General features: G+C 43.7%; 1 protein-coding gene across 1 annotated transcript; it reads right to left on the minus strand.

Moving 5' to 3' along the window:
* ZNF354C (zinc finger protein 354C) lies at nucleotides 1–16,065 on the minus strand. The gene is made up of 5 exons (XM_046000971.1): nucleotides 15,790–16,065; nucleotides 14,272–14,358; nucleotides 9,376–9,502; nucleotides 8,827–8,922; nucleotides 1–4,465 (listed from the first exon to the last, which is right to left on the minus strand). The coding sequence occupies exons 2-5, from the start codon at nucleotides 14,302–14,304 to the stop codon at nucleotides 3,051–3,053; spliced, it is 1,671 nt and encodes a 556-aa protein (XP_045856927.1). The 5' UTR covers nucleotides 14,305–14,358; nucleotides 15,790–16,065; the 3' UTR covers nucleotides 1–3,050.
* Between the last annotated feature and the right edge of the window lie 8,620 nt (nucleotides 16,066–24,685).

The raw sequence follows: 24,685 nt of genomic DNA on the forward strand, positions 1-24,685 counted from the left end.
TGAACCAAAAATTATTTTATTTCCAATGATTACATCCCCAGGAGATAAACTCTCAAACAGGAAATTTACGTGAGTACAAAGGAAAAATTTTGACTGGAAGCTCATATTCATCACATTATGCAATCACTTTTTGCCTCAATTTTTTAATTAAAATTATAGACATATGGAAAAATATAAAGGATGACCAATGAACATCTCTATAGCCTCCACAAAGTTGACTAATTTTTCACAACAGCTAATTTTTTATGTACTTACCTGAAAATGTGCTGCAGACATCATGACTTTTCAAACTTGAAAACTTTTACATGCATCTCCTAAGAATAAGGGCATCATCCTAAATACCTCAATACCATCATCACTCTAGGAAAATTAAACATACAACATTATCTAAAACCTATTCCATCCTCATACTTCCCCAAGTATCCCCTCCCAAATGTCTTTTATAGGTGCTCTATTTTTTCTGAATCAGAAGCCAACTAAGGATTACACCTTTTTTATGACTCTTGAGTGCCTTAGTCTAGAAGTCTCTCTTTGTTCTACTATGTTGGCTTTTTGAAGAGTCCAGACCAGTTGTCTTATACAAAGTCTCAAACTTTGGGTTTGTCTATTTCCTCTTCATGGAATTCAATTTGTTCCTCTATCTCTTGTCTTTCTTATAAACAGGAACATAAATCTGGATAAGAGGTTTAATTAGATTTTCATCAAACACTCTTGGCAAGGATACATCACAGATTATCATGTGCGCCTCATAAGGCATCTCATCAGGAGCCACATCACGTCAGATTGTCCCACTAGTAGTGAAACTCGGTTTCTCCAGATCTATTGGATTTGTAATTGGTATCTGTGACCTTTGACACCATATAATGTTCCTTATTTTTTCACCTAATGGGTTTATCAGCCATTGAATTTGCCTATTTAATTACATGAAGGATTATAAAATGGTGATTTTTCTGAAACTCTCATTCCAGCTAAAAGATGGCATTCTTCAGATTAGCTTATAGAGAGCTTTCCTTTTGTTTATCTTTTTCATTATGGTCTCATTTTTACTTAGCATGTTACAACTAAGTACAGTGACTGTTATATTTGATGTTTAAATTATCTAAAATTTGACCAGTGAGGGCAACTTCAAGTTGGCTCCCATGTCCTTCTGACATTATCCTTTGAGTGCTTATTCTTGAAGTGCTATCTTTCTGTTTTGTTTCATAAAAAGATATCCCAGACACATCTTCTACTTTCCCTGCTCCATATATAGAATCAGCCATTTCTCCAATGAGCCCAGGTTCCTATTAGTGGGGAACAGCATTTAGAAACCAAAATCTGGGTACTAATCATTCTCATTGCTATTGGGTAACCAAATGTTCTTCTCTAGAATATCTTGCAAATGGTTCTGTCCAGTGTTAAACACTGAGGTCTTTTTAAAAGTTTATGTCCTTGTAAATATACTTAAATTTATAAAAAGATATTTTCAAGTGAGCTAAGGCAGGTCAAGAAATATGCTATGCTGAATGCCTGCATTTAATTCTAAAATCTTTCTCAGAAGGTTCTAGCTCCTTTTATTAAAACACTTTTTTAAAGGATACCAATGGTGAAAGTGAGACATAAAATAGTGGGAAGTGGGCCCAGGGTAAAATGCAATGTATGTTAAAAATATAGAAAATGTTTGGAAGGCCAATTTTAACTGAAGACTAGAATATTTAACAATAAAATACTCACGTATCACTTTACGTAAAAAGATTCCTAGAAGATGAATATAACAAAAACAAATGAAAAGGCAGCCTTCTATATGAAAACCCCAAAAGCAATTTCACCATCTGGACCTCAGCTGAGTCTGAGGATTTATGTACAGTTATTATAAAAGCAGGTATAATTAGGAACACAGGAGAAAAAGAAAGAAGACGACTGTGAGATTGCAGTTAGGGGGATCCTGGCAAACAAAGAAATAAAACGGATTAAATTACTGCAATTACGCCCAACCAGTTTACAAAACAAAGAGTGAATAGTACTCTCGGGGCTTGAGTTGGGAAGCCAATGATTATAATTTGTATCTAAAATTATCATAGAAAACCAGAACTGAAAATATAAGATTCTAGCCTTGACTCTGCCCAATAAGCTCAATTTCGTTAGTAAAATGAAAGGCTATACATAAACTAAGTGAAAATTCCTCCTGGCTCTAATGAGCTACCAGGCGTAGAGTCAGATTCTGCAAACAGGTACCTTCTGCAACAGGTAAGAAAGTATTTGCCTGACAGTCTCCCTTGCTTTAGTTCACTGCACCTTCTAGAATACTATCCTAGAACTGTATTTGGGAGTGTCAAATCATGTCCAATTAAGAAATATATAAGGAAAAGGAAAAAAGATCCCATTTGGGCAAATTTTTAATTTTCCAAACTAAATTCTAAATTAACAAAACCACATTTTTTAATCATCAGGGACTTTTGGAAAAAATATACATGTATTCTAAAACTATGTGTGTGTGTGTGTGTATATATATCTGTATGTCCTGTGTCCACGTACATATATTTTTATATACAACCTGCTGCTCAGGCAGTTCATTAAAAGTGATTATTTCCACGTGAAAATTTGAATTTAAAGAATTCCTTTTTACCTTGAATTTCTCTTTATGGAAGAGAGCATGTCCTACGCTTGCTTGCCATTTTAGCAAATACGGCCTCATACTTATTCACATTAACTCAATGACTAATTTAAAAGAAAATTCATATTGAAGCTTGCACTTAGATAGGGAATAAACTTTAAAGAAACAAAACGTATATTCCATTATTTTCATGGTTTTTTTTTTAAGTTAGGCCTTTTATGTTTTTTTTTCTACGATCTAAAAAAAGGTCTATGTTCTTAGAAACTTTATTAGCATTTAATGGTACTTAGAAAATTCGACAAATCAGTGCTCTTCATCATCCCACTGATCAATTTCACCATGACGTAGTGGGAACTAGCATATTTTCTCTAGCGGTTTAAAAAAAAAAATCTAATCCAGAATCTGTGCCCTATTTATTATTCTCCAATAAGGAGTCTTGAATTATTTGAGAGAAGAATTAAACCTGACCGGCCTTATCTGCTGTAAGGAATCTCTGATACTGAGTAAGGGAAGAACTGTAGATAAATGGCTTCCCATAGTCCTTCCATTTATAGAGTTTTTCTTTTGTGTGAACTTTCTTGTGTCTGCACAGGTTTGATCTGTAACTGTAGGCCTTCCCACACTCCATACACTTGTAGAGTTTCTCCCCGGTATGGATTCTCTCGTGTTCAGTGAGGAATGAATACTGGCTGAAGGCCTTCCCACATTGATTACACTGGTAGGGCTTCTCTCCTGTGTGAATTCTCTGATGCCTGTACAGGTTGGATTTGCAACCAAAGGCTTTCCCACATTCTCCGCAAGTATAGAGCTTTTCCCCAGTGTGAATTTTACGATGTTCATTGAAGGAGGAATACTGGTTGAAGGTTTTCCCACACTCATTACATTGATAGGGTTTCTGGCCAGTATGAATTCGCTGGTGTTCGAGAAGGGTTGAGATGCGTGTGAATGTTCTCCCGCATTCCAGGCACTTACACAACTGCTCCCCAGTATGAAGCCTCTGGTGTTCAGCCAGGGATGCAAACTGGCTATATCCTTTCCCACATTCACTGCATTTATAGGGTTTCTCCCCTGTATGGATTCTTTGGTGTCTATGAAGTTTTGCTCTACAATTGAAGGCCTTCTCACATTCGGCACATTTATAGAGTTTCTCACCAGTATGAATTCTCTGATGTACGGTGAGGGTTGAACATTGACTGAAGGCTTTCCCACATTCCTTGCAGCAATAGGGTTTCTCTCCTGTGTGTACCCTCAGATGCTTGATCAGAGTTGAACTGCTGCTGAATGCTTTCTCACATTCATTACATTTGTAAGGTTTTTCTCCCGTGTGGATTCTCTGATGGGCAAGAAGGGAGGATCTGTGGCTAAAGGTTTTCCCACACTCATCACATCTGTAGGGTTTCTCACCAGTGTGAATTCTCTGGTGTTCAATCAGATGGAGACTCTGGGTGAAGCTTTTCCCACATTCATGACAAATATGAGGTTTTTCTCCTGGGTAAATCTGGAAGCATCTCATTAGGTCAAAATTCTGTTTAAAATCTTTCCCAAAGGTGTAATAGATATTGGGTATCTTTTCTATAGGAACACTTTGCTGTGTAACAAGAATTGTATTAATAAGTAATCCTTTCCCCAATTCAAGACTTGTCTGCTTTACTTCTCCACTCATGGTTTTTTTGTGGGAGGTCACCATTTGCCTAAGAGATTTCTTCTGCTGCTCCCATCCCGTCCTGCTCTCAAATTCGAAAGTCTGTCCAAAATTGGTGTCCCAGTGACCACACTTAATGGATCGCTTCTTTATTATTCCCTGAGATGTTTCTTCTCTAGAAATGCCTTGTCTGGGAGGCAAGACTTCCATTTCCATCCGAGCCTTGAGACCTGGAATGAGTCAGAAGCATGAATGATGGCACCTCTACTGGGAGAGACAGATGTGCGTCAGTGGAATGAAAAACTGGTAATAGTACATATAGAAGAGCTCTGAAACCTCTTTTGATCTCAAATATGGACTTGCATCTGGGTGAAAATCAGACGAGGTGGAAAGAGAGGTGAAGAGGGGAAGGAGTGGTGTGGGAGAGTACAGCGGACAAATGAACACTGGAAACGAAGAGACCTGCAACTTGAGAGAAGTAAATGCAGAGATAAGAACTGGTTGAGCAGAAGGGATAAAGCTACAGAAAAATATCAGCTCGTAAGCTTCAGCTGGATACCATAGGATACTTCAGTTTATTATTTCCTACTCTGTATAAGGAGCAACGAAGCAGGTAACTTGTCTTTTATTTTCTCTTTATAGGTTTACTTATTTTTTTTTAGTAATGTCTACACCCAATGTGGGGCTCTAACTCACAACCCCGAGATCTAGAGTCTCATGGTCCCCCAACAGAGCCAGCCAGGCACCCCTGTTTTCCCCTTTCTATTCACATGCGGCTTTTATGTTTTCCGCCATGCTCTCGCCGAAATTTTATACACATTAATTTTAAAATCTCTGCAGTGTTTTAAGTTTTGTGAAATCTGTATGTGAATATAATTTCATATCATAGTCTGTGACATGACTGAACACCTGCCATCACTTCTCTCCTTCCTACTTGATCCTGAGAAGAAACAGATATATTTGTCTCTTCTAGTAAGTGGCAACCAGAAGACTAACCTCCTCTGCAGGAATCTCTTTACATGAATGAAAGTCTGCATGAGGGGCGCCTGGGTGGCTCAGTGGGTTAAAGCCTCTGCCTTCGGCTCAGATCCCAGAGTCCTGGGATCAAGCCCCGCATCGGGCTCTCTGCTCCGCAGGGAGCCTGCTTCCTCCTCTCTCTCTGCCTGCCTCTCTGCCTACTTGTGATTTCTCTCTGTCAAATAAATAAAATATTAAAAAAAAAAAAAAAAGAAAGTCTGCATGAAATGAGTCAATATGTCCCCATGATCTGGAATACACCCAGGGCGCAAGCTCAGACCAGACGGTAAGTGAAAGGGTTTAGTTTGAGCTGATTATAAAGAAGTGTGGGTTAAAATCTGGCTCTCTTTTAATCAATCCATGACTGAAAATACATTAAAATTAGGTCTTTGTATGTACTTAAATAATAAAACAAAGTATAACTAGGTTATGTATGTTAATAAAACCCATTGAGTTTTAGTAATAAAATGTATTTTATTAAAATCAAATAGTAAGAGGAAGAAGACATACAGGCACTAAATCTGTATAAAACTAATCTTGTTTTTCTAAAGAAATTTAACTAGTAAAGCCTAAATTAGTCATCTCTTCCTAATAATTTTACAACGTGCTTTACTTACATATTCTATCATTTTACTAATATATGTGCATATGAAACCTGGAAATAATTCAAGTATTTGTTCAGGGGGAACAGTGGATATGTCTTACGGTTATTTCCTCGTCCCCTACTGTGCACACTACAAGTACACAATTAGAATGTCTTACATTAAAAAGATAATGCATGGGATGCCTGGGTGACCCAGTGGGTTAAAGCCTCTGACTTCAGCTCAGGTCATGATCCCAGGATCCTGGAATTGAGCCCTGCATCGGGCTCTCTCCTCAGCAGGGAGACTGCTTCCTCCTCTCTCTCTGCCTGCCTTTCCACCTACTTGTGATCGCTCTCTGTCAAATAAATAAATAAAATCTTTAAAAAATAAAAAATAAAAAGATAATGCATGAACAGGCAGAGTGAGTTGGAAAAATTAAGAAAGGCATGTGACCTCAAAAATGAAGAGATTCTCTCCTCTCATGCTGGATTCCTGAAACCTAATCAGTCATTTATTGAACAAAGACTAAATAATCAGGAAGGATAACATGAAACAAAGACATGACTGGACAGGAATAGCTCGTTTCCCCTTGGCATGAGAAGCCTCAAGTATACAATTCAGGTCTGAGGGTCAGAGAACCAAGATACCAGCATCGACAGTATTAGTGGGGAGTGATTTTATGAAAGAAGGTAGATAATAAAGAGGGGATGGGTTTCAGCAGAACAAGAAAAGAGGACCCTGTGTGTCAGAAAGGAGGCCTGAGCAAAGTCATCTGGGGGGAAGTAAACCTATTTAGGGGACACGTATTGAGTAAAGAAGGAAATCCAGGCCGGAATTCGTTAACATTTTTATTCAACAGGATGAGGCCGAGCACAGAGTTCCTGAACAAGGGGCCGAGGAACTCAGAAGAATAATACAGGTATTGTACACTCTTTGGCAGGTAATAGTAAGACACAGTGGTCATATTTGGTAAAGCGGGCAGCTTGGACCAGAGCAAGGACAGAGTGGAAACTGAGCAGCGATGCAGCTGCTGTAGTCTTTTTTTTTTTTTTTTTTTTAAGATTTTGTTTATTTATTTGACAGAGAGAAAGAGAGAGAGAGAGATAGGCAGGCAAAGTGAGAGGGAGAAGCAGCAGGGGGGAGCCCGATGCAGGACTCAATCTCAGGACCCTGGGATCACGATCTGAGCCGGAGGCAGATGCTTAACCAACTGACCCACCCAGGGGACCCAAGGCTGCACCGAGTTTTTAATTTTGAGCCTCATCAGCACTGAGTTCATCATAAAGGCAGCTCAATTAAATTCAAATGCAGGATATTTGATGCCAGAGGCACAGAATTCAAAGAAAGACCTGGTCTCCTCCTTAAATATATACAATCCAATTACGAAAATAAATAATAACGAAGGAACTATAATTCGCTAGGACAGATGCTGTCACGGATGAGTATGAGACGTGGAGCAAGTGGCATATGAATGCGAGTGACTGAGAAATGGTGACTGGGAAGCAGGAGAAATAAGGAAAACCTACAAGTCAGGTGGACAGGTGGATCTTGCAGGGTAAGAGGGTTTCCAGGGGACAAGATGGAGGTGGTAATCCAAGAAGGAATGACACACAAATGTAATGAGTGTGCAGGTTTGGCGGGAACATGAGCTGGCATGGAAGGGATCATCGATTCCTGTAAAGCAACATGGAAACAGGCTATGAAGTAGGTTTAAGGTTGTATAACTGAGAAGCAACGAGTTCTCCTAGGGCACAGGATTAATACACCTGAGTTTCAAAAAGATCGCTCTGTGGATGGAGCGGAGATTGGGAGAGGAGAACAAGGCTCAGAGAGGGTGGGTAACTTTCCTGCAGCACAGAGCCGTGGCATCGGTAACGGAAGCTTAGGAATGTCTAAATTCAAACCAAGATCTTAAGTGCTATCCTGTACTACTCACTAACTTTTTGGAGATAAATGTATTTTAATAAAGATGAAAAGTATTTGTGAAACAAAAAAAAAAAAAAAGAAAAAAAAAAAAGCCCATAAAGGCAAGAATCATAGATTACAGGCCAAACCACAAAGACAGAAGGAAAATATTGCAAATCCATGTTACACGGTGAACAGAAATGACAAAGGTTTCTGTCACTGCTTTTTAGCTCTTTGACTCTGTGAGCAAAACGTTTTATAACCTCTGATGTGCCGTTTCTTCTGATATAAAGCGGGATATCTCAACTTGACCATCTTCAAGTGATCCTCCAGCTCCAACCACCTCCAGTTTTAGGATAAAGACCAGCGAGACTAGCCAGGGCTGGAAGAGGATGCGTACACTACAGATCTTGGGGCCGACTCCAGCTGCTGTTGCTGGAGGGCCGTCACACCAGTCCACGTACCACTATCTGACTGCGTCTGCATTATGGATGGGGAGTTAAAGGGTTGCAGTAGAGGCCCCCGGTCCCCAAGCCAAACTATTTACCATCTGGGCCATTGTAGGAAATGTGTCCCCTGGGCTGGAAAGGCTACAGTGGTCAAGGAGAGCTGGTTGCCTCTAACAGTGGGACAGGAGAGTCCAATCTCCCTGGAGATAAAAGGGAAATGTTAAGCTAAGAAATAAGAGACACGGGAGCATTGACAACTCCGAAATATGTGGTTGGTGAAAGAAATTACAAAGAATTCGAGACAGAAGGTGTAAAGTATTTAAAATCTGCCAGGCATGAATGCATGTAAAGGCAGACGGGAAGAAAGCCATGAAAGCCAAGAGGCCAAGATGGCAGAAGGAAGTGAGTGAAGCCAAAGGAAAGGAAAAGAGGTTGAGAATGTGTGGAGTGTTAAGGAGGAGAAGAAAGAGAGGTCTACACAACGGCTTTCTTGAGCCAAGAATACCATCACAACCACGGAGCCTCCAGTCAGGAGGCCCTGGCTCATAGTTTCCAGGCAAGTTCTCCCATCACTGCTTCCTCATGGTGGGCTCGTGTACAAAACGCCCTGAGCCCATTTCCCAGACACTGACTCACCTAGAGAGGTATCTTGAGGAAGCTCCCTGTCCACCAGGCAGGGATCTTCTCCTTGTTGCAACTGGCAGATCACCTTCGGCGTTGAGCACGGAATCCCTGCTCGTGAGGAAGGAAACAGGGTTGGAACGTGGGGCTTGAAGGGCAACCCCAGAGCTCACAGTGCAGAGAAGGGAGGCACAGCAGGCAGCACGAGCGCTTCTGAGGGTCCCAGGCTCTCAGGGGAGAGAGCAGGAGGCAGGGCTCAGTTCAGAAACAGTACGGGGCCCCCAGCTATGAATGCCTCTAACATGGGAGTCCTGTAAGTTTCTCAGACGCTAAATGGGGACCCAAGAATTGGATGAGGAGGACAGTGGTCAGGAGGCGGGGTGGGAGGAAGGCAGAGGAAGGAGAGGAGCACAGCGTGAAGGGCGGCCTGACATCAAACACACACTTTCCACTTCACAGAGATTCGTCCTTCCCCAGGGGCACGGCAGAGGAGAAGCTGCGGACTCTGAACCCCAAAGAGGCGGCTCCCCGGGCAGATTCTTCCTTATAGACAAGCCTCCTTACCCAGCGAGACGAGGGTGCCGTAGTTCTCCAGCATCACCTCCCGGTACAGGGTTCTCTGCGTGGCGTCCAGGCGCAGCCACTCGTCTTGGCTGAAGAGCACGGCCACGTCCCCGAATGTCACAGACTCCTGCAATGGGAAATCCATTCCTGTTCAGTGGGACCAGCTTCTCCACTGCTCAGTAGGTACAGGGCTGGTGCGGGATGTATAGCAACCAATCCTGAAAATGTCCCAGGATTCAAAGTGTTTCACCCTAACTTTTTATGTTACTTTGGGGACCACCCAGCAACTAGGTCACAAATGGTACTGGGAACCCACTGTGGGCCACATTCTGGGAGGGTAGGGGGGGAAAAGGCGGTCCCTGCCAACAGGGAATTTCAGTCTCAGCCTGGGACCTGTCAGAGTAACTGAGCACGTACATTCACCTCCCTCTCACTCAAAATCCAAATTAAATGAAAGCGGGGCGGGGCGGGGGAGGGGTGTGTGGATCAGAATACATTTAGAGCAAGGCCATAAAACTGTGGAAATGCCATTAGCAGAACAGAAATGAAAAGGAATTTCTGAACTGTAAAGCAAATTGTAAGAATATTGTTAGTTCTTGTTTACTGGATCCTTGTAGGTTAGGGACTATGACGGGAGCTTTATACACAGTATCTTCGCTGAGTTTCGGAGAAATCCGGTTAAGAAGATGCTATAATTAAATCATTTTGCAGATGAAGAAACATCTCAAAAGGTGATGTCACCTCCCAAGGTAATCCTGTTAGAAACTGGTGGAGACTGAAACTGAATTCAGGCAGACAGACCTCTAAGCTACACTGTCTGTCACACGGGTTTCCACAGTCTACGGAGACAAAAAGATGCAAAGGACCTGCAAGACTACACAGGTGCCAAAGGGAACTGTGGGAGAAGAAAGTTCTTGCAAGAGAACCCCACTGTACCCCAAAATGTGAGAAAGCAGAGGTTGGCCAGATGCCAACTCTTGTATGAAAGGGCTGGAACACATGGAAAATGATACATTTTGACCTTGTGATTCTACTTCTAGGATTCGACTATAAGAAATTCTCACACCGGGGCGCCTGGGTGGCTCAGTGGGTTAAGCCGCTGCCTTTGGCTCAGGTCATGATCTCAGGGTCCTGGGATCGAGTCCCGCATTGGGCTCTCTGCTCAGCAGGGAGCCTGCTTCCCTCTCTCTCTCTGCCTGCCTCTCTATCTACTTGTGATCTCTCTCTGTCAAATAAATAAATAAAATCTTTAGAAAAAAAAAAAGAAATTCTCACACCACTGGATAGGGATATTTGTTCAAGGATGTTCACTGGAACTCTACTTATATGCCAACAGTTGTGGTAGGCTGAGTAATGAACCTGTGAACACTGTATCACTAGATAGAGAGATAGATAGATAGATAGATAGATAGATATGACTAAAAGGACTTTGGGGGCACCTGGGTGGCTCAGTTGGTTAAGTGTCTGACTCTTGATCTCAGCTCAGGTCATGATCTCAGGGTCACTGACATCAAGCCCCATGTCAGGCTCTACGCTGAGCAGGGAGTCTCCTTAAGATTCTCCCTCTCGGGGCGCCTGGGTGGCTCAGTGGGTTGAGCCTCTGCCTTCAGCTCGGGTCATGGTCTCGGGGTCCTGGGATCGAGCCTCACATTGGGCTCTCTGCTCAGCAGGGAGCCTGCTTCCCCCTCTCTCTCTGCCTGCCTCTCTGCCTACTTGTGATCTCTCTCCCTCTGTCAAATAAATAAATAAAATCTTCAAAAAAAAAGATTCTCCCTCTCCCTCAGCCCCTCCACCACCCCACCCTCCACTTATGCTTTCTGGTTTTTTAAAAATTTTATTTTTAATAAAAAAAATAAAAGGACTCTGAAGCTTTTTTTTTTTTTTTAAGTTGGTTCCATGCCTACCCTGGAGCCCAGTCTGGGGCTTGAACTCATAACCCCGAGATCATGATCTGAACTGAGCTCAAGAGTTGGACGCTTAACTGACTGGGCCACCCAGGCTCCCCTTAAGGATTTTGAGATGGGAAGAGCCTGGATTATTATCCAGGCAAATCCAGTGTAATCACAGTGATCCCTGTTAGGACCCAAGAGGAGTCACAGTCAGAAGAGGACAAGGTAGTGACATGAGGACAAAAAGAAACTGAAGTCATACACTTTGAAGACGGATGAAAGGGCCCTAAGCCAAGGAACGCAGGCTGCCACCCAAAAATGCAAACAAGGCCTGGAAACAGATTTCCCCCAAGAACTTCCAGAAAGAACCAGCCATGCTAAGAACTTGACCTTAAGCCAGTAAAACCGATTTCAGTCTCTGGACCTCCACAACTGCAGGAGAAGACATTTATGTGGCTTTAAGCCACTCTATTTGTGCCAAGTTGTTACAGGAGCAATAGGAAACTAACACAGTGGTGAAAAATTAAAGACCACCTATAAATCTATTAATGAAGAAATGGATAAGCAAATGATAGGACCCTGATTCCATGAAATGGTTTATATATATATACAACAATGAAATAGAATGAGGTAGATCTATATGGCTGACCTTGGAATTTGACCTTGATACACTGTTGAATCATATGAAAAATTGAGCTGCAAACAATCCATAGTTGTTGAAAAATTATCTATCCACCCATCCATCCATCTAGATACATTTGGAAGACCACAAACAGCTGTCCATCCTCATTATTCTTTCATGTTTGTGGAGGGGTGGAAAAGAAATCTTTTGTTTATTACTCTGTACTCTTCCATTGTTTAACAGGCTGTGTGAATTTGTTTTGAAATGTTTTTGATTCATTTTAGTTTGTGCATTGAGTTTTCAGCTCTACCTCTTTGCATTCCTAGTGGTTGCTCTGAGAATTATACCTTCTTATTTTATGGTCTAGTTAGAGCTAACATTTGATTTCACATAGAATGCAATAACCCTGCGAGTAGATGGGAATTTCCACTACCCCTTCCTCATGCTGTCCTTGTTAGAAAGAAGCTCCCACTTCAGACAGTAGACAGGACTCACCAGACCTCACCAGGCACGCTCAGGGAGGCAATGGCTACAGAACAGTGATACAGAGTGCACTGAGGCCCCGGAGGACTGAGAGGTGTTCCATGTGCAATCTCCCTTTATTTGCACACATTCTATTGTTCCTGATGAGAAGCATTTCGGCACTGGTGCTCGGTATTTCGTATGATCATCTTATTCTGTTTGCTTTCAAATCTTTGGTTTTCAGTAAATTAGTGGTCAAAAAAAAAGAAAAAACCCTCTGATTCTGGGTTCCAAAGACCCTCCTCTCCAGCTTCCCTTAGCTATGACCAAGCTCATGGGTATGGGAGAGCTCAGTGAGGAGCCCTCCCTCTGGGCAGAGAGCAGCCCGGTCATTGCTAGATATTGCTTTACACTGAGTTTTGCTGCTCTTTACATTCTGGTTTCCTGAAACACCCGTCTCCTTGTCATTCGAGAATCAAAGCAAAGCCTAACCTAGTGGCAAGAGGCATACCAAATTTGGCAGTCCTAAAATAATGCTGTTGCTGCTTATGATGATAAAAAACAGTAGTAAGAGCCAGCATTTACTGTGAATTAATATGCACCACGCACTGGTCTCAGCATTTTACATATACTTTCTTGGAGCCTAATGTTAACTGTATAGGCGGCTTTGTTTGGGGTCAAGGCTAGCTGGGAGACCTTGGTCAAGTTATTTGCTTCTCTGCCTCAGCTTCCTCACCTGTAAAATGCAGATATTCAGTCCTCCTGAACAGATCAAACAAGGTTTGATCTTTTTATTAATTTGAGCATTTTATTAATTCCGCTTACAAATGAGGAAATGATGCACACGGAAAATAACTTGCCAAGGTCACATCCCTAGCTTGGTTATGAACTTAGGAACTCAAGTTCCAGGGTCCACATTTGTAACCTGTAAACTAACACTACTTTGGGGGAAAGCAGCCAGTGAAAACAGAGGCTTTGGGGATGGCAGAACAGAAAATCCACAGAAGGAACAGGAGCTGGCACTGGGGGAAAGCTGTGACCTCCATGTGGGAAAAACTCCCTAAAAGTTTGGGAATGACAGACTGTGTCTTTAGGGAAAAGCTCCAGCCTCCAAAGATCTTCAGAAGGTTAAGGTAATGAAAATGGATGTCAAAAGGGCAAAGAGCAAGAACCGCCCAAGAGGGGAGACAGGGGACAAGATTTAGAGACAGAGACATCAGTCAGGTCCAGAAGGAGGACACGTGGATAGTATGCTGTCAGAGCTACGCCTGACACAGAACTCCCAGCCCTCTGTCCTCTCCAGGGCTGGCCTAAGGGCCCAAGCTCATCTGGGCTCCTTCCGGGATGCCCACCACCAGCAGCCCTGGCCTTCAGTACCAGCTCGAAATGCCCCACACCAAGGATCTTTTCCTGACTCTTCTTGGACACTGAATCATTTCCTAAGGTCAATGCCAAGAACTCCCTGAAGACAGAAATACTGTCTTTCCTCTTTGTAACTCCCGTGCTCTGCATAGCATCCCGTGCATAGTCGGTTTCTCAACAAATGTTCGCTGAGGGTGTCTTTGCTCCTTCCATGTGTTTGCCCCAAGTGAGACCATATCCTCTGTGCGGACAAAGACCATCTAATATGCAATACTGCGCACCAAACGTTTATTGTAGCCAGAAGCATGTATTCAGAGCTGACTCAATCCTGGGTCATCAAATGAGGTTAGGGTGAATTAAGAGTGACCTGGGGACAGAGGAGGCACATTCCTCAGCACTCCCTCCATGAATCCTGCATCCTGGGGAAAACTTACAAAGCTCTAGATCCACCCCCCCCACCACCCCAGTTTTCTCTGGAGAGAAAAGTTCCCAAAGAATGGAAACACCTCCACCATCTCTAAACCTAGAAAACAATTTATGAAAAAGACAAACGTCACTTACTGTCACCTGAGTGGGCAACAAATCCATGGCCATTCTTTCCTTCTCAGTTTTCCTATCAAGGGAGTGCAGACCGCTGACAGGGTAGGTCTGGAGAGGAACAGGTGTCATGAGGAACTCTGGTGTGAAGTGATGGCTGGGAGAGAGGAAGTTCCAACCACCCGTAATGTCTACGGGGTCCCAACAAAGCCACAGCACATCAATGATGCAGACCAAGTAAAACTTGTGCTTACCAAGCCAATGAAGCTCTAAGACAATTCGCCCATCTCCATCTCCCTGTATTAACGATATTCTAATTGTTGTAAGGTGATGCTATACTGTCGCCTAAGGTCTACTAGCTGTGACTCAGCAGACTGCAACTTTCCCTAGCTACCTGGAGGCCTTAGGAAGCTTTAAACCGTGCACACTGTAAAACCCACAATGAACATGAATTTCCCTGGCTGCCCCTTTCAAACACAGGCAGCCAATCCTCAGTCAGCCTGCCCCCACCTAGCCCTTTCCTTCTAGAAAAAGCCACAGTAAAGGCGCTTGTCCACATCTGCCTTGTCTCTCTGCCTCATGACCCACCCAGGTGCTTTCCCTGAGTAGGCCCTCCCTGGAGTGCTGCATAGGTCCCGGATGTAACACAACCTGCAAACCTTCCTCGCCCCACCCCCGCCCCTGCCTGTGGCCCGACCTTACCGCACCCACAGGAATGTGTTTAAAACGCTCCTTCTGGCAGGGATGCACCCCAGATTGTTGCTCGGCAGCCCCTCCTAAACACACATTGCACAGGGGTCTCCTGGAAGAGCGCCCAGCTGGAAACAGCCCTGCTTCTCACACACAAACCCCACCTGGGAGGACACAGGAAAAGGGTGCCTGGAACAGCCAGACCAGTGTCAGAGGAGGGCCCTGCCACAGCTGCCTGCACTGGCCGCCTGGGTGTGCCTGAGGGCTCTTCGGGGAGCAGCACCCGGCATGAGAGCTCAACTGAGTGAGGGGTGTCATCTGGGGCGGGGCACCTAAGCCAGGTTGGGGAAGCTGCTGTAGGAGTAACCACAGACACTCCAAGATGCATACCTCCTCCGCACCAGAATCCGGGGTGCTTGGCATGTATTCTTTCTAAACCTCACGAGGACTCTAAAAAGTATCTCTACCCTATTTTACAGATGCCAGGGAGGCTGAGAACTTAGGGAGTCGGAGCGACCTGCCTGAGAAACGAAAATGGTACGTAACAGGGGCAAGAAGGGAATCCTTGTTCGGGCCCAGGGCCCTCGCTAAATGTGACAAATTAGCGGGCCACTCTGCCCATTTCTCCGTCTGTAAACTGGGGGCAGCGCGCAGCCACTTTTCAGGGCATAAATCCCGAAGGATGAAATGAGTTCATTCATCCAAGGCGCCGGCACACCGGGCACACCGCGTGCTCGCGCTCGGCGGGCACGAGCTATTGTTTTTCCACCACAGAGAGGTCTCCGAGAAGACAGCCCCCCAACCCCGACCCCCGACCCCCGCCCGCAGCAGTCCGGGGGCGCTCCAGCTCACCTGGCAGGGCGCTCCCTCCCCGCGCGTCTCCCGCGGACCTGCGACGCCCGCAACGCACCGCCGCGGGGGCCGCGGGGACTGGCCCCTGACCCACGGGCCGCGCCGCGTCTTCCGGGGCCCGCGCGCGGCCCCGCCCGGCTCCGCGCCCCCCACCCAGCCCGGTACAGGCGCTGGTTCAACCGCCGCGCGGAAGAGGCCCCCGGCAGATCTCCGCCCCAGACAGGCCGCCAACAGCGCAGCCGGGGTCGCCTCCGCCACCCGCCCGAGAAAGGCCTGGAGCAGTCCCACAACACCGCGAGCCGCGGGACTACCACTCCCGGCATGCCTCGGCCGCGCGCGGACTACATTTCCCAGAAGGCGGCCGGGCGAGCCCCAGGAGATGCCCTTTCCCTCCCGCTGGGAGCTCGCCGGACCCGCTGTCCGCCCCCACTCCCCACCCCACCCTCCGCCCCGGGAGGTCCGCGGCAAGGCGAGGGTGCGCTGAAGAGTAAAGCGAATGGTCTCTTCCCGGTGCTGTCTGTCTGCATCCCCCCGGGGGCTTATTGTGCTAGACCGGCAAGGTAATTTGAAAAAGCAAAACCCGAATTTAGACGCCTTTACGAGGATTCGTGCGCCATGGCCCCCCACCAGCTAGTTACGATAATTTTCATTTTAATGCGTACCATACTCAGAAGATGATGAATGCGTAACTACAGTTTAAGAAACCAATACCCACACACCCAACACTTTGCTTAAAAAGGTATTTGACCAGAATTTCTGAAGCCCTGTCCACAATGCTCTCCTGTCATTTGTCTAAATTGTGCTAAGCATTTACCTTGCTTAGCTTGATGGTATTATATTCCACAATAAGTGTTTATTTTTGCAAGGATTTTGATCTTTATATAGATGGAATCTGCTGTGACATATGCTCAACTTGACCGCTGTTTGAAAAAAAATCAAGTGAGTGTATTTTAAAGATCTTATTGCTTTATCCAGTGATTCTTGAACCAGGTAGCATCCTAGCAGGTAGGAAGGAACTCCAAGAAGTACTACATGCAACCCTTTTATAGGCAGAAGGGAGCAGGAACAAAGAAAGTATTTTAGGCAAAAAGTGGATTGCTTATTGCAAGGTTAGTTTACCTACAGAAGATGGCAAAGCTTTATCAGGCAGATTACCTAATTAATGATGATCACCCAGCTCCTGGTTGGCCGGCTTAAGATTCTGCATCTGGAGGAGCTGAAACTCTAAGTCTTTGTTTGGTGAAGGGGGAACTTAGCCTGAGAGATCACTCTTTGACAACTTTTAGATTCACCTATCTTGATACATGCGAAGTTCATCCATTATCACTACTGTATAAGATTCCACTATTCACTCATTCAACAACAACGAAAATTTTCAACACCTCTCTTGCTCCTGGCATTGTTCTAGATGCCAGAAATACATGTTAAACAAAACTCTCAAAACCTCTGCATTCGTGCAGCTTAAATTCTCCAGAAGGAGAGAGAAGAAGGATGATACTAGAATAATAAATGGTATGTTTTTAGGGAGTGATGAGCACTAATGAGAACAGGAAAGGGGGAACAGTAACCCTAGTGGGGGGGGGGGAGTTACTGCAATGTTATACAAAGGGTTAAGAAGCGTCTGACTGAGAAGGTGACATTGAAGAAAGATCTGCAGAAAGATAGTGAGCCCAGTTAAGGATCTGTGGGAAGGCTTTCTGGCAGGCTGAAAAGCAAATGCCCAGAGGTGGGAGCACTCCTGGCCTGCTGAAGACACATTAAGGAAGCAGGCAGAAAGAAGTACAGGCGCCTGGGTGGCTCAGTGGGTTAAAGCCTCTGCCTTCGGCTCAGGTCAGGATCCCAGGGTCCTGGGATCAAGCCCCGCATCGGGTTCTCTGCTCAGCGGGGAGCCTGCTTCCTCCTCTCTCTCTCTCCGCCTGCCTCTCTGCCTACTTGAAATCTCTATCAAATAAATAAATAAAAATCTTTAAAAAAAAAAAAGAATTCAAAAAAAAAAAAAAAGAAGTACAGGCAAGATCAGAGGCAAGAGGACTAGAATGTGCAGGCTCTTACTGGTCATGGTCACTGGATCTTACTCTGAAAGAGAATGTTCTGAGCAGTGGAGATGTTAGAGTAGGCAGTTAGTTAGGGGTTAATAGGCTGCTGGATGTCAGCAAACGGGGGCGGGGTGGGGGGAGTCAGGATCAGCTATGGGGGATGTTAGAAACCTCTCTGGATGGTAGTACCCAAAACAAAGCCACAGGAAGCCAAATCAAAGCAGACAGGCCCAAGACAAAGAAGGCTGGAGACCCCGATCAGGTAAGGGAGAAAAGGCGAGAAACCCTGTTCCCAAGAAATCCCCTCCCCAAGTAATACATATTCCAGCCTTAGTTAAGAACTGTCAGTAAAAGATGTAGAGATCCGAACCCAGCTTCCCCTTGTGCTGTACCCCTGCTGTGGGAGCATACTCCCACTCGAATAAACTTTCCCACTTACACCGCTCAGCTGTGTGTCCCATCTCTCCTTGAATTCCTTCTTGCAACATGGCCAAGAGCCTCCTGCAGCATCCCAGCAACAGGCAGGGCAGAGGCCTCAGGACCCCGGGGTCTCCCTTGTCCATCCTCTGATGTCCATTTCTAAGTGATGACTTTGACTGCCATGCTGAGAGTTAACCAAAGGGTCAAAGGAATCGGCTGAGAGACTGAGGCTAGTTAGAAGTCCATGGTCCGTCCCTGGACAATGTGGAATAGAGCCCACTGGACCCGCTGGACTTGGGGACATGGGGTATACTGTGGAAAATGCCACCCAGATTCTACTGTGAACCTGAATGTTCTCATAGAAACATGCCATAAAGTATTCATATCTTCTTGTCTTATATAAACTCCCATAGAAGTTTAAAGTGTATTATAACATTCAAGAGGGATTGCAAATGTTTAGGAAAAATAACCCAAGTGACCCAAGCAAAGAGATGCTCGAGCAAGATGGTGTTGGAACAGAGGGGCCCGAAGGGTAATTCCATTACAACCCTATAAATTTATGGAGTCATGAAAACCTACATTTTTTGTATACAATTTTTTATGGTGCATAATTTGCTTAAAAGAAATTGAAATCTTGCCAGCTTGTTTTCTTTGCTCATATCTTTAAGTGTCCACTCCTAACATGGGACTTGAACTCATGACCCTGAGATCAAGAGTTACATGCTCTTCCAACTGAGCCCATGCCTTTCCACTGAAACAGAGATCCCGAAGCAACTGGTGATTATTACAGAGCAGCTTTTAGACCTCTTGCCACAGGCATGACAGTGGGTGTGTTCTGTCTTGAGCACAGTGTCACACAGTGGGCACTTAAAAATAGAGAGAAATAAAAATGGGGCAGACATGATGTGTAGTTGTTTGGGAAGATAACGGAAATGTTTCTTTGGGTAGATGAGGTAGTGATGACGGTGTAAACCTGAAATTCCCATCACAGCCTTTGGAAAAACAACAAAGGATATGGCAGAGGAAAGAGGTAATAGTGAAAGAGGCAGTAGTGTTCCTAAAATGGATATAAAGCCACCACCAGGAAGAGAAAGTACACTCTGTGTGAAAACAGCAAAACTATGCAGGTGCAGAAGGGAACGGGGTATAAGTGCTTCAGAGTGCATGGAGGATATTTAAACAACTCCTATAACTCGACAACAGAACAGCCTATTCCAAACATGGGCAAAGGATTTGAACAGAACATTTCTCAACAAAAGATATAAAAATGGGCAAAAATCTTATAGAAGAGAGCTTCTACATCACTAGTCATCAGGGCAATGCAAATTATGACCAGCATGAGACACCACTTCACACCTGTGAGTGTGGCTATTATGGAAGGAAGCCAGAAAATACCAAGTACTGGCAGAGATGCAGAACCACCCATATTGGAACCGGAACCTTCGCACGTTGCTGATGGGAATGTAAAATGGTGCAACCACAGTGGCAAAGAGTTTGGCTATAATATCCACTCCTCATATGACTCCACAATCCCACTCTTAAGTATCTACCCAAGAGAAATGTCCACACAAACACTTGTACATAAATGTTCATGGCAGCATTGTTCCAGATCGCCAAAATGTGCAAACGACCCAAATGTCCACCAACACATAAATGGATAAATAAAATGGGATGGATATTTACAATGGAACACTACTTAGCCTTGAAAAGGAAGGAAATCCTGACACCTACTATAATGTGGATGAACCTTGAAGACATTGTGCTAAGTGAAATCAGCCAGACACAGAAGGACAAATATGATTCAACTTATGTAATCTAAAATAGGCAAATTCAGAGAATAAGAGGTGACAGGGGCTGGCAGCAGGGAATACGGTGGAATTACTGCTTAATGGGTGTGGAGCTTCTGTTTGAGGTGAAGAAAGTTTCTGGAAATAGACTGTGGTGATGGTTATAAAATATTGTGAATATCCTCAATACCGCTAAATTGTACACTTAGACATGGTTATAGTGACAAGTGTTATAAATATTTTACTGCAGTTTAAAAAAAATACGTGCAGGAGGTGAGGAGACATCCACAGAAAGATAATGCTTTATGCGGAGAATATTGTTAATGGAAAGATAGTGATGTGGAAGCCATGTGTCAAGGGGGAAAGTAGCAAGAGGAGGAAACAGAAGATCCTGCAAGAAAAGAGAGAAAATCCCCCCCCAAATGTTTTTGACTCCACAAATCCTCCTCCAACCCCTAAGTCATCCAGTCAAGAAATCATATGTTGCTACACAGACAGAAGTGGGTATACGCAACTTACAGATTTTAGCTATGGACTCAAGCTTGGGACAGAAAGGACACAGAAACGAGCTTGCAGGGGCTCTCGAGGCCAAGTCTGGGACAATTTCAGCATCAGCATACACAAAGATATTAGCAGACTACAGTCCATTAAATAAAATAAGAAACCATGCTTCCAGTCATAAAAACAGAAGATAAAACACTTCCCTAAAGTGGAAGGCCGATTAATAAAGGTATAAGAAATGACAGAATTACGAGATCTCTCTGGGGAAACCATTGTGGTGATAATAAAGCCAGCGTCATCCATAGATGCTAAAACTGGCGGAGGTGAGATTTTCTAGTATAGGTGTACATGCATACACTAATCAGATCACCTGTCAAGATACTAATGACCGTGAAGAGAAAAACAGTGACTTTAGAGTGGGAAACCAGGCAGAGACAACCTCAGCCAAGGTGAAGCTGAAATTACCAACATCACAAGGCTCCCAACGTGATAAGACCATGAACTGAGAATACAATATTGCTTTGGTAGTTTTCTCAACAAAAACACACAGCATAAACCTAACCATAGGGAAAACACTGGACAAAGCCAATGGAGGGACAGTCTACGGGGGAAAAAAAAATGGGCCTATTCACTTCACAGAGCTCTTCATGAGAAAACGGGTTTGGTAAGAGAAGGGCCCAACCCACCTGAAAGGTGGACATTTTAAATAATTTAATTACTATGAACACTATAAATTCAATGTATCGGGCATGTCAATTCTATTATAAAAGGTAGAGCATATTCCTTTTCAGGTTGCTTTGAAAATGGCCCATTAGAAAGGTATAAAAATGGATAGTGTTCTCTTCTGCCTAGTCCTCTTACGCTCATTTTTTTACTTTAGTATGAGCTTCCTGACTTGGTGTAGGAAACATCTCTCTTCATCTGGTGATCTAGGGAGATGAATGAGAAGGGCAAGTATAGACAGGAAAGGGAGCTGTTCATAGTTTTGTTGAGGAGGCATGCTTAAATTCAACAGTGGCCAGAAGAATGTTACGATCTTGGGGGCACAGCTGGTTGAGCACCTGCCTCTGGGTTTCAGCTCAGGTCATGATCTCAGGGGATTGAGCCTCGAATCAGGCTCCTTGCTGAGCATGGAGTCTGCTTGAGATTCTCTCTCTCGCCCTGCCCCTCCCCCTGCTCTCTTTACTATCTTCTAAAATAAATATTTTTTTTTTAAAGTTACGACATTGAAATGGCCCTTGAATACAACCTCTTAAACTTGATGTGCACTTCACACATCAGGCAGTAAGATCTGTTTTATCCTACCTTAAATGACCCAGTATAGAGTTGGGGCAAAAAACTCTGTTTAATCATTTTTACTGATATACACACTGGCCTTCCTACTGATCCCCTCATTTGGCTGGCCTGGGTAACCTCTTCCTGAGAAGGCAGGCTCTCTCAGGCATCAGGCAAGCTGAGGAACCCCTGGCTCCTCCCCAAGTCACTTCCTTGCCTCACAGCCAGAGGTAATCACCATCCTGAATTGTTTGTATGGTAGCTAGTCTCCAAATATCATCCCAATGAACCATAACCCTGGTATTCACATCCTTGTATCACCTTCTCCCCTTGAATCTGGACATCTATAAACCATTTTTCACCAAAAGAATACAGAATTGGTATCATACGACTTCCAAAGCTGAGTTCTAAGACCTGCACTTTCAATGTAGATTCTTTAGGGTGCTGGCTCTTGGGACACTGCCTCTCAGGAAGCAGCCACCCTTCTGTGCGAAGCCCAACTGGGGTCTCAGCAGCAGACATCATTGGGTGCCAGCCACCCTGAACACCAAGCCCAGGTGAGCAGCAGCTGCTTTCTGACTGCAAATGCATTAGAGACGCCAAGTAGGCGACCAAGTAGGTGCCCAACTGAACCCAGATATGGAACCAACAGTACTAATAAATTGGTGCTTTAAGTCATTAAATTTGCCAGAGATAGCTAGGCTATCTTATCATTGTCACTTGTTATTTTTAGTATCTTTACTATATGTATAAATCACTTAAAATCATTTTAATATTGCAGAACATGTTATTATACCATAGGTTGTTTCCTATGACTTTTGAAAAGTCAACAGGCCTTTAAATTCATCTGTTTGCTTATAGCTTGGTTCACTTATTCTCACTGCTGCTCTACATTGTTAATATTTCAAAATTATTCATTTTCCTATCAACAGACATTCGGACTACTTCCAGACATTAGCGTCTATGATCAGTGCTGCTAAGAATATCTTTACACGTCTCTTACTGCTCATATACACACATGTATCGATCATATGTACATAGGAGTGGGACTTTTGCGTTTGATGACATGCACAGTTCAACTTTACAGGATGCCAATGGTCTATATCAATTTACACTCCCGCTAGTGGAGGATGGATTCCAGTTATTCCACATACGTTCCAAAACTCAGTAATGTCACACATCTTCGTTTTTACTCATCTTTTAAAAAATCATAAAATTTGGGGTGCCTGGCTGGCTTAGTCAATGAAGTGTGTTACTCTTGATCATGGAATCATGAGTCTAAGCCCCACATTGGAGCCTACTAAAAAACAAAAACAAAAACAAAATTAAAAAATAAGATTTAAAAAGTCATAAAATCTCATAAAATCCTGTGATCTTAATTTCCATTTTTAAGCACTTTTCATGTTTTCAGAAATCTCTATTTCCTCTTCTGTGAAAGAAGTAGTCATGTATTTGGAACACTTTTTTTTCCCCTACAATGTTGCTTTTTCTTTTTTTAAGTTGATTTGTACAAAGTATTTAAACTTTCCAGACGGTGTTTGTCAAAAAATGTGGAAAGATCTATTTTATGTCTTTTCAATTCCATTTTAGTATATTTTGATAACCAAGTGTTCTTTTTTTTAATGTGAGCAAATATAGAAAAAGATTTCATGGCTTATTTGTATTCTGCTTTAAAAAATCCTTCTCTATTGTGAGGTCATATTCTTTACATCTTCTTCCCAAAGGTATACAATTTTGCCTTTCACAGAATTCTTTTTGTGGTGAGGGTAGGCAACCAACTTCTCTTCTGTGTAGATGAAATGTTTTTCTCAGAGCCATTACTCATTATTGAATAATTTGTTATTTCTCTATACTGCTCCTGTCATATGACCACTTCTAACATTTTACCATTTTTTTTTTTTGTTATTGCAGGTTTTTGGTAAATACCCTTTTACCAGGCTACGTAAACTCTTTCCAAGTTACTAACTTTTTACAGTGAATGGGTGCTGAGTGTTTTGGTTGCTTTGTCAGCACTGAGATGAAGGTATGGATTTTGTACCTTTCACCTGCTCCAATAGTACACAGCAACTCTAAGTTTCCTACTGCTAAGTACCCACTCATTCCCACGAAACATTTCCATTTATCATGATGTACAAACTATGCTGAGGTGCTGCTGGATTACATTTGCTTTGTTTAGTAGGATTTTTACATTTTTGTTCCTGGATGATACGGGCCTGTGTGTTTTTCTTTCTTGTACTTTCCTTGTCAGATCTTGGTACCGGATTATATTGGAATCACTGTGCTTGTACATGATCACCTCTGGATGATCCCACATAAGACTCAAATAGCCTGTCACTTGCAAGTTTGAGAGCCCTCAATGTAAAAATAACTGGGCCTGATACTTTCTTTGTGAAACTTTATTCAGATTTATTTGGGGGGATTATTTTTAGAACTATACTGTTACTGGGAGGTATGATGGTCTATACATGTGCCCCTTCAAAATTCTTGTTGAAACCCTAACCCCAGAGGTGATAGTAGTAGGAGGTGGGGCCTTTGGGAAGTGACTGTAATGAGGATGGAGCCTCAGGAATTTGATTAGTGTCCTCATACGAGGCCTGAGAGCTCCCTTGCCCCTTCCACCATGTGAGGATCCAAGAAGGCGCTGGCTAGGAACAAGGAAGAGGATCCTCACAAGAACACACCCATGTAGGTGCCATGATCTTGGACTTCCTGGCCTCCAGAACTGTAAGAAATGAAATTTCAGTAGTTTAGAACCCACCCAGGCTGTGGTATTTTATTATGGCAACCTAACTGGACAAAGACAGGGAAGCTATGCTTTCCTAGAAAATTTCCTAGAAATTAGAGAATTTAAAAGAATGGTTGTGAGGAAAGAGGCAC

The sequence above is a fragment of the Meles meles genome, chromosome 3, assembly GCF_922984935.1.
Source record: "Meles meles chromosome 3, mMelMel3.1 paternal haplotype, whole genome shotgun sequence".
Taxonomy (NCBI): Eukaryota; Metazoa; Chordata; class Mammalia; order Carnivora; family Mustelidae; genus Meles; species Meles meles.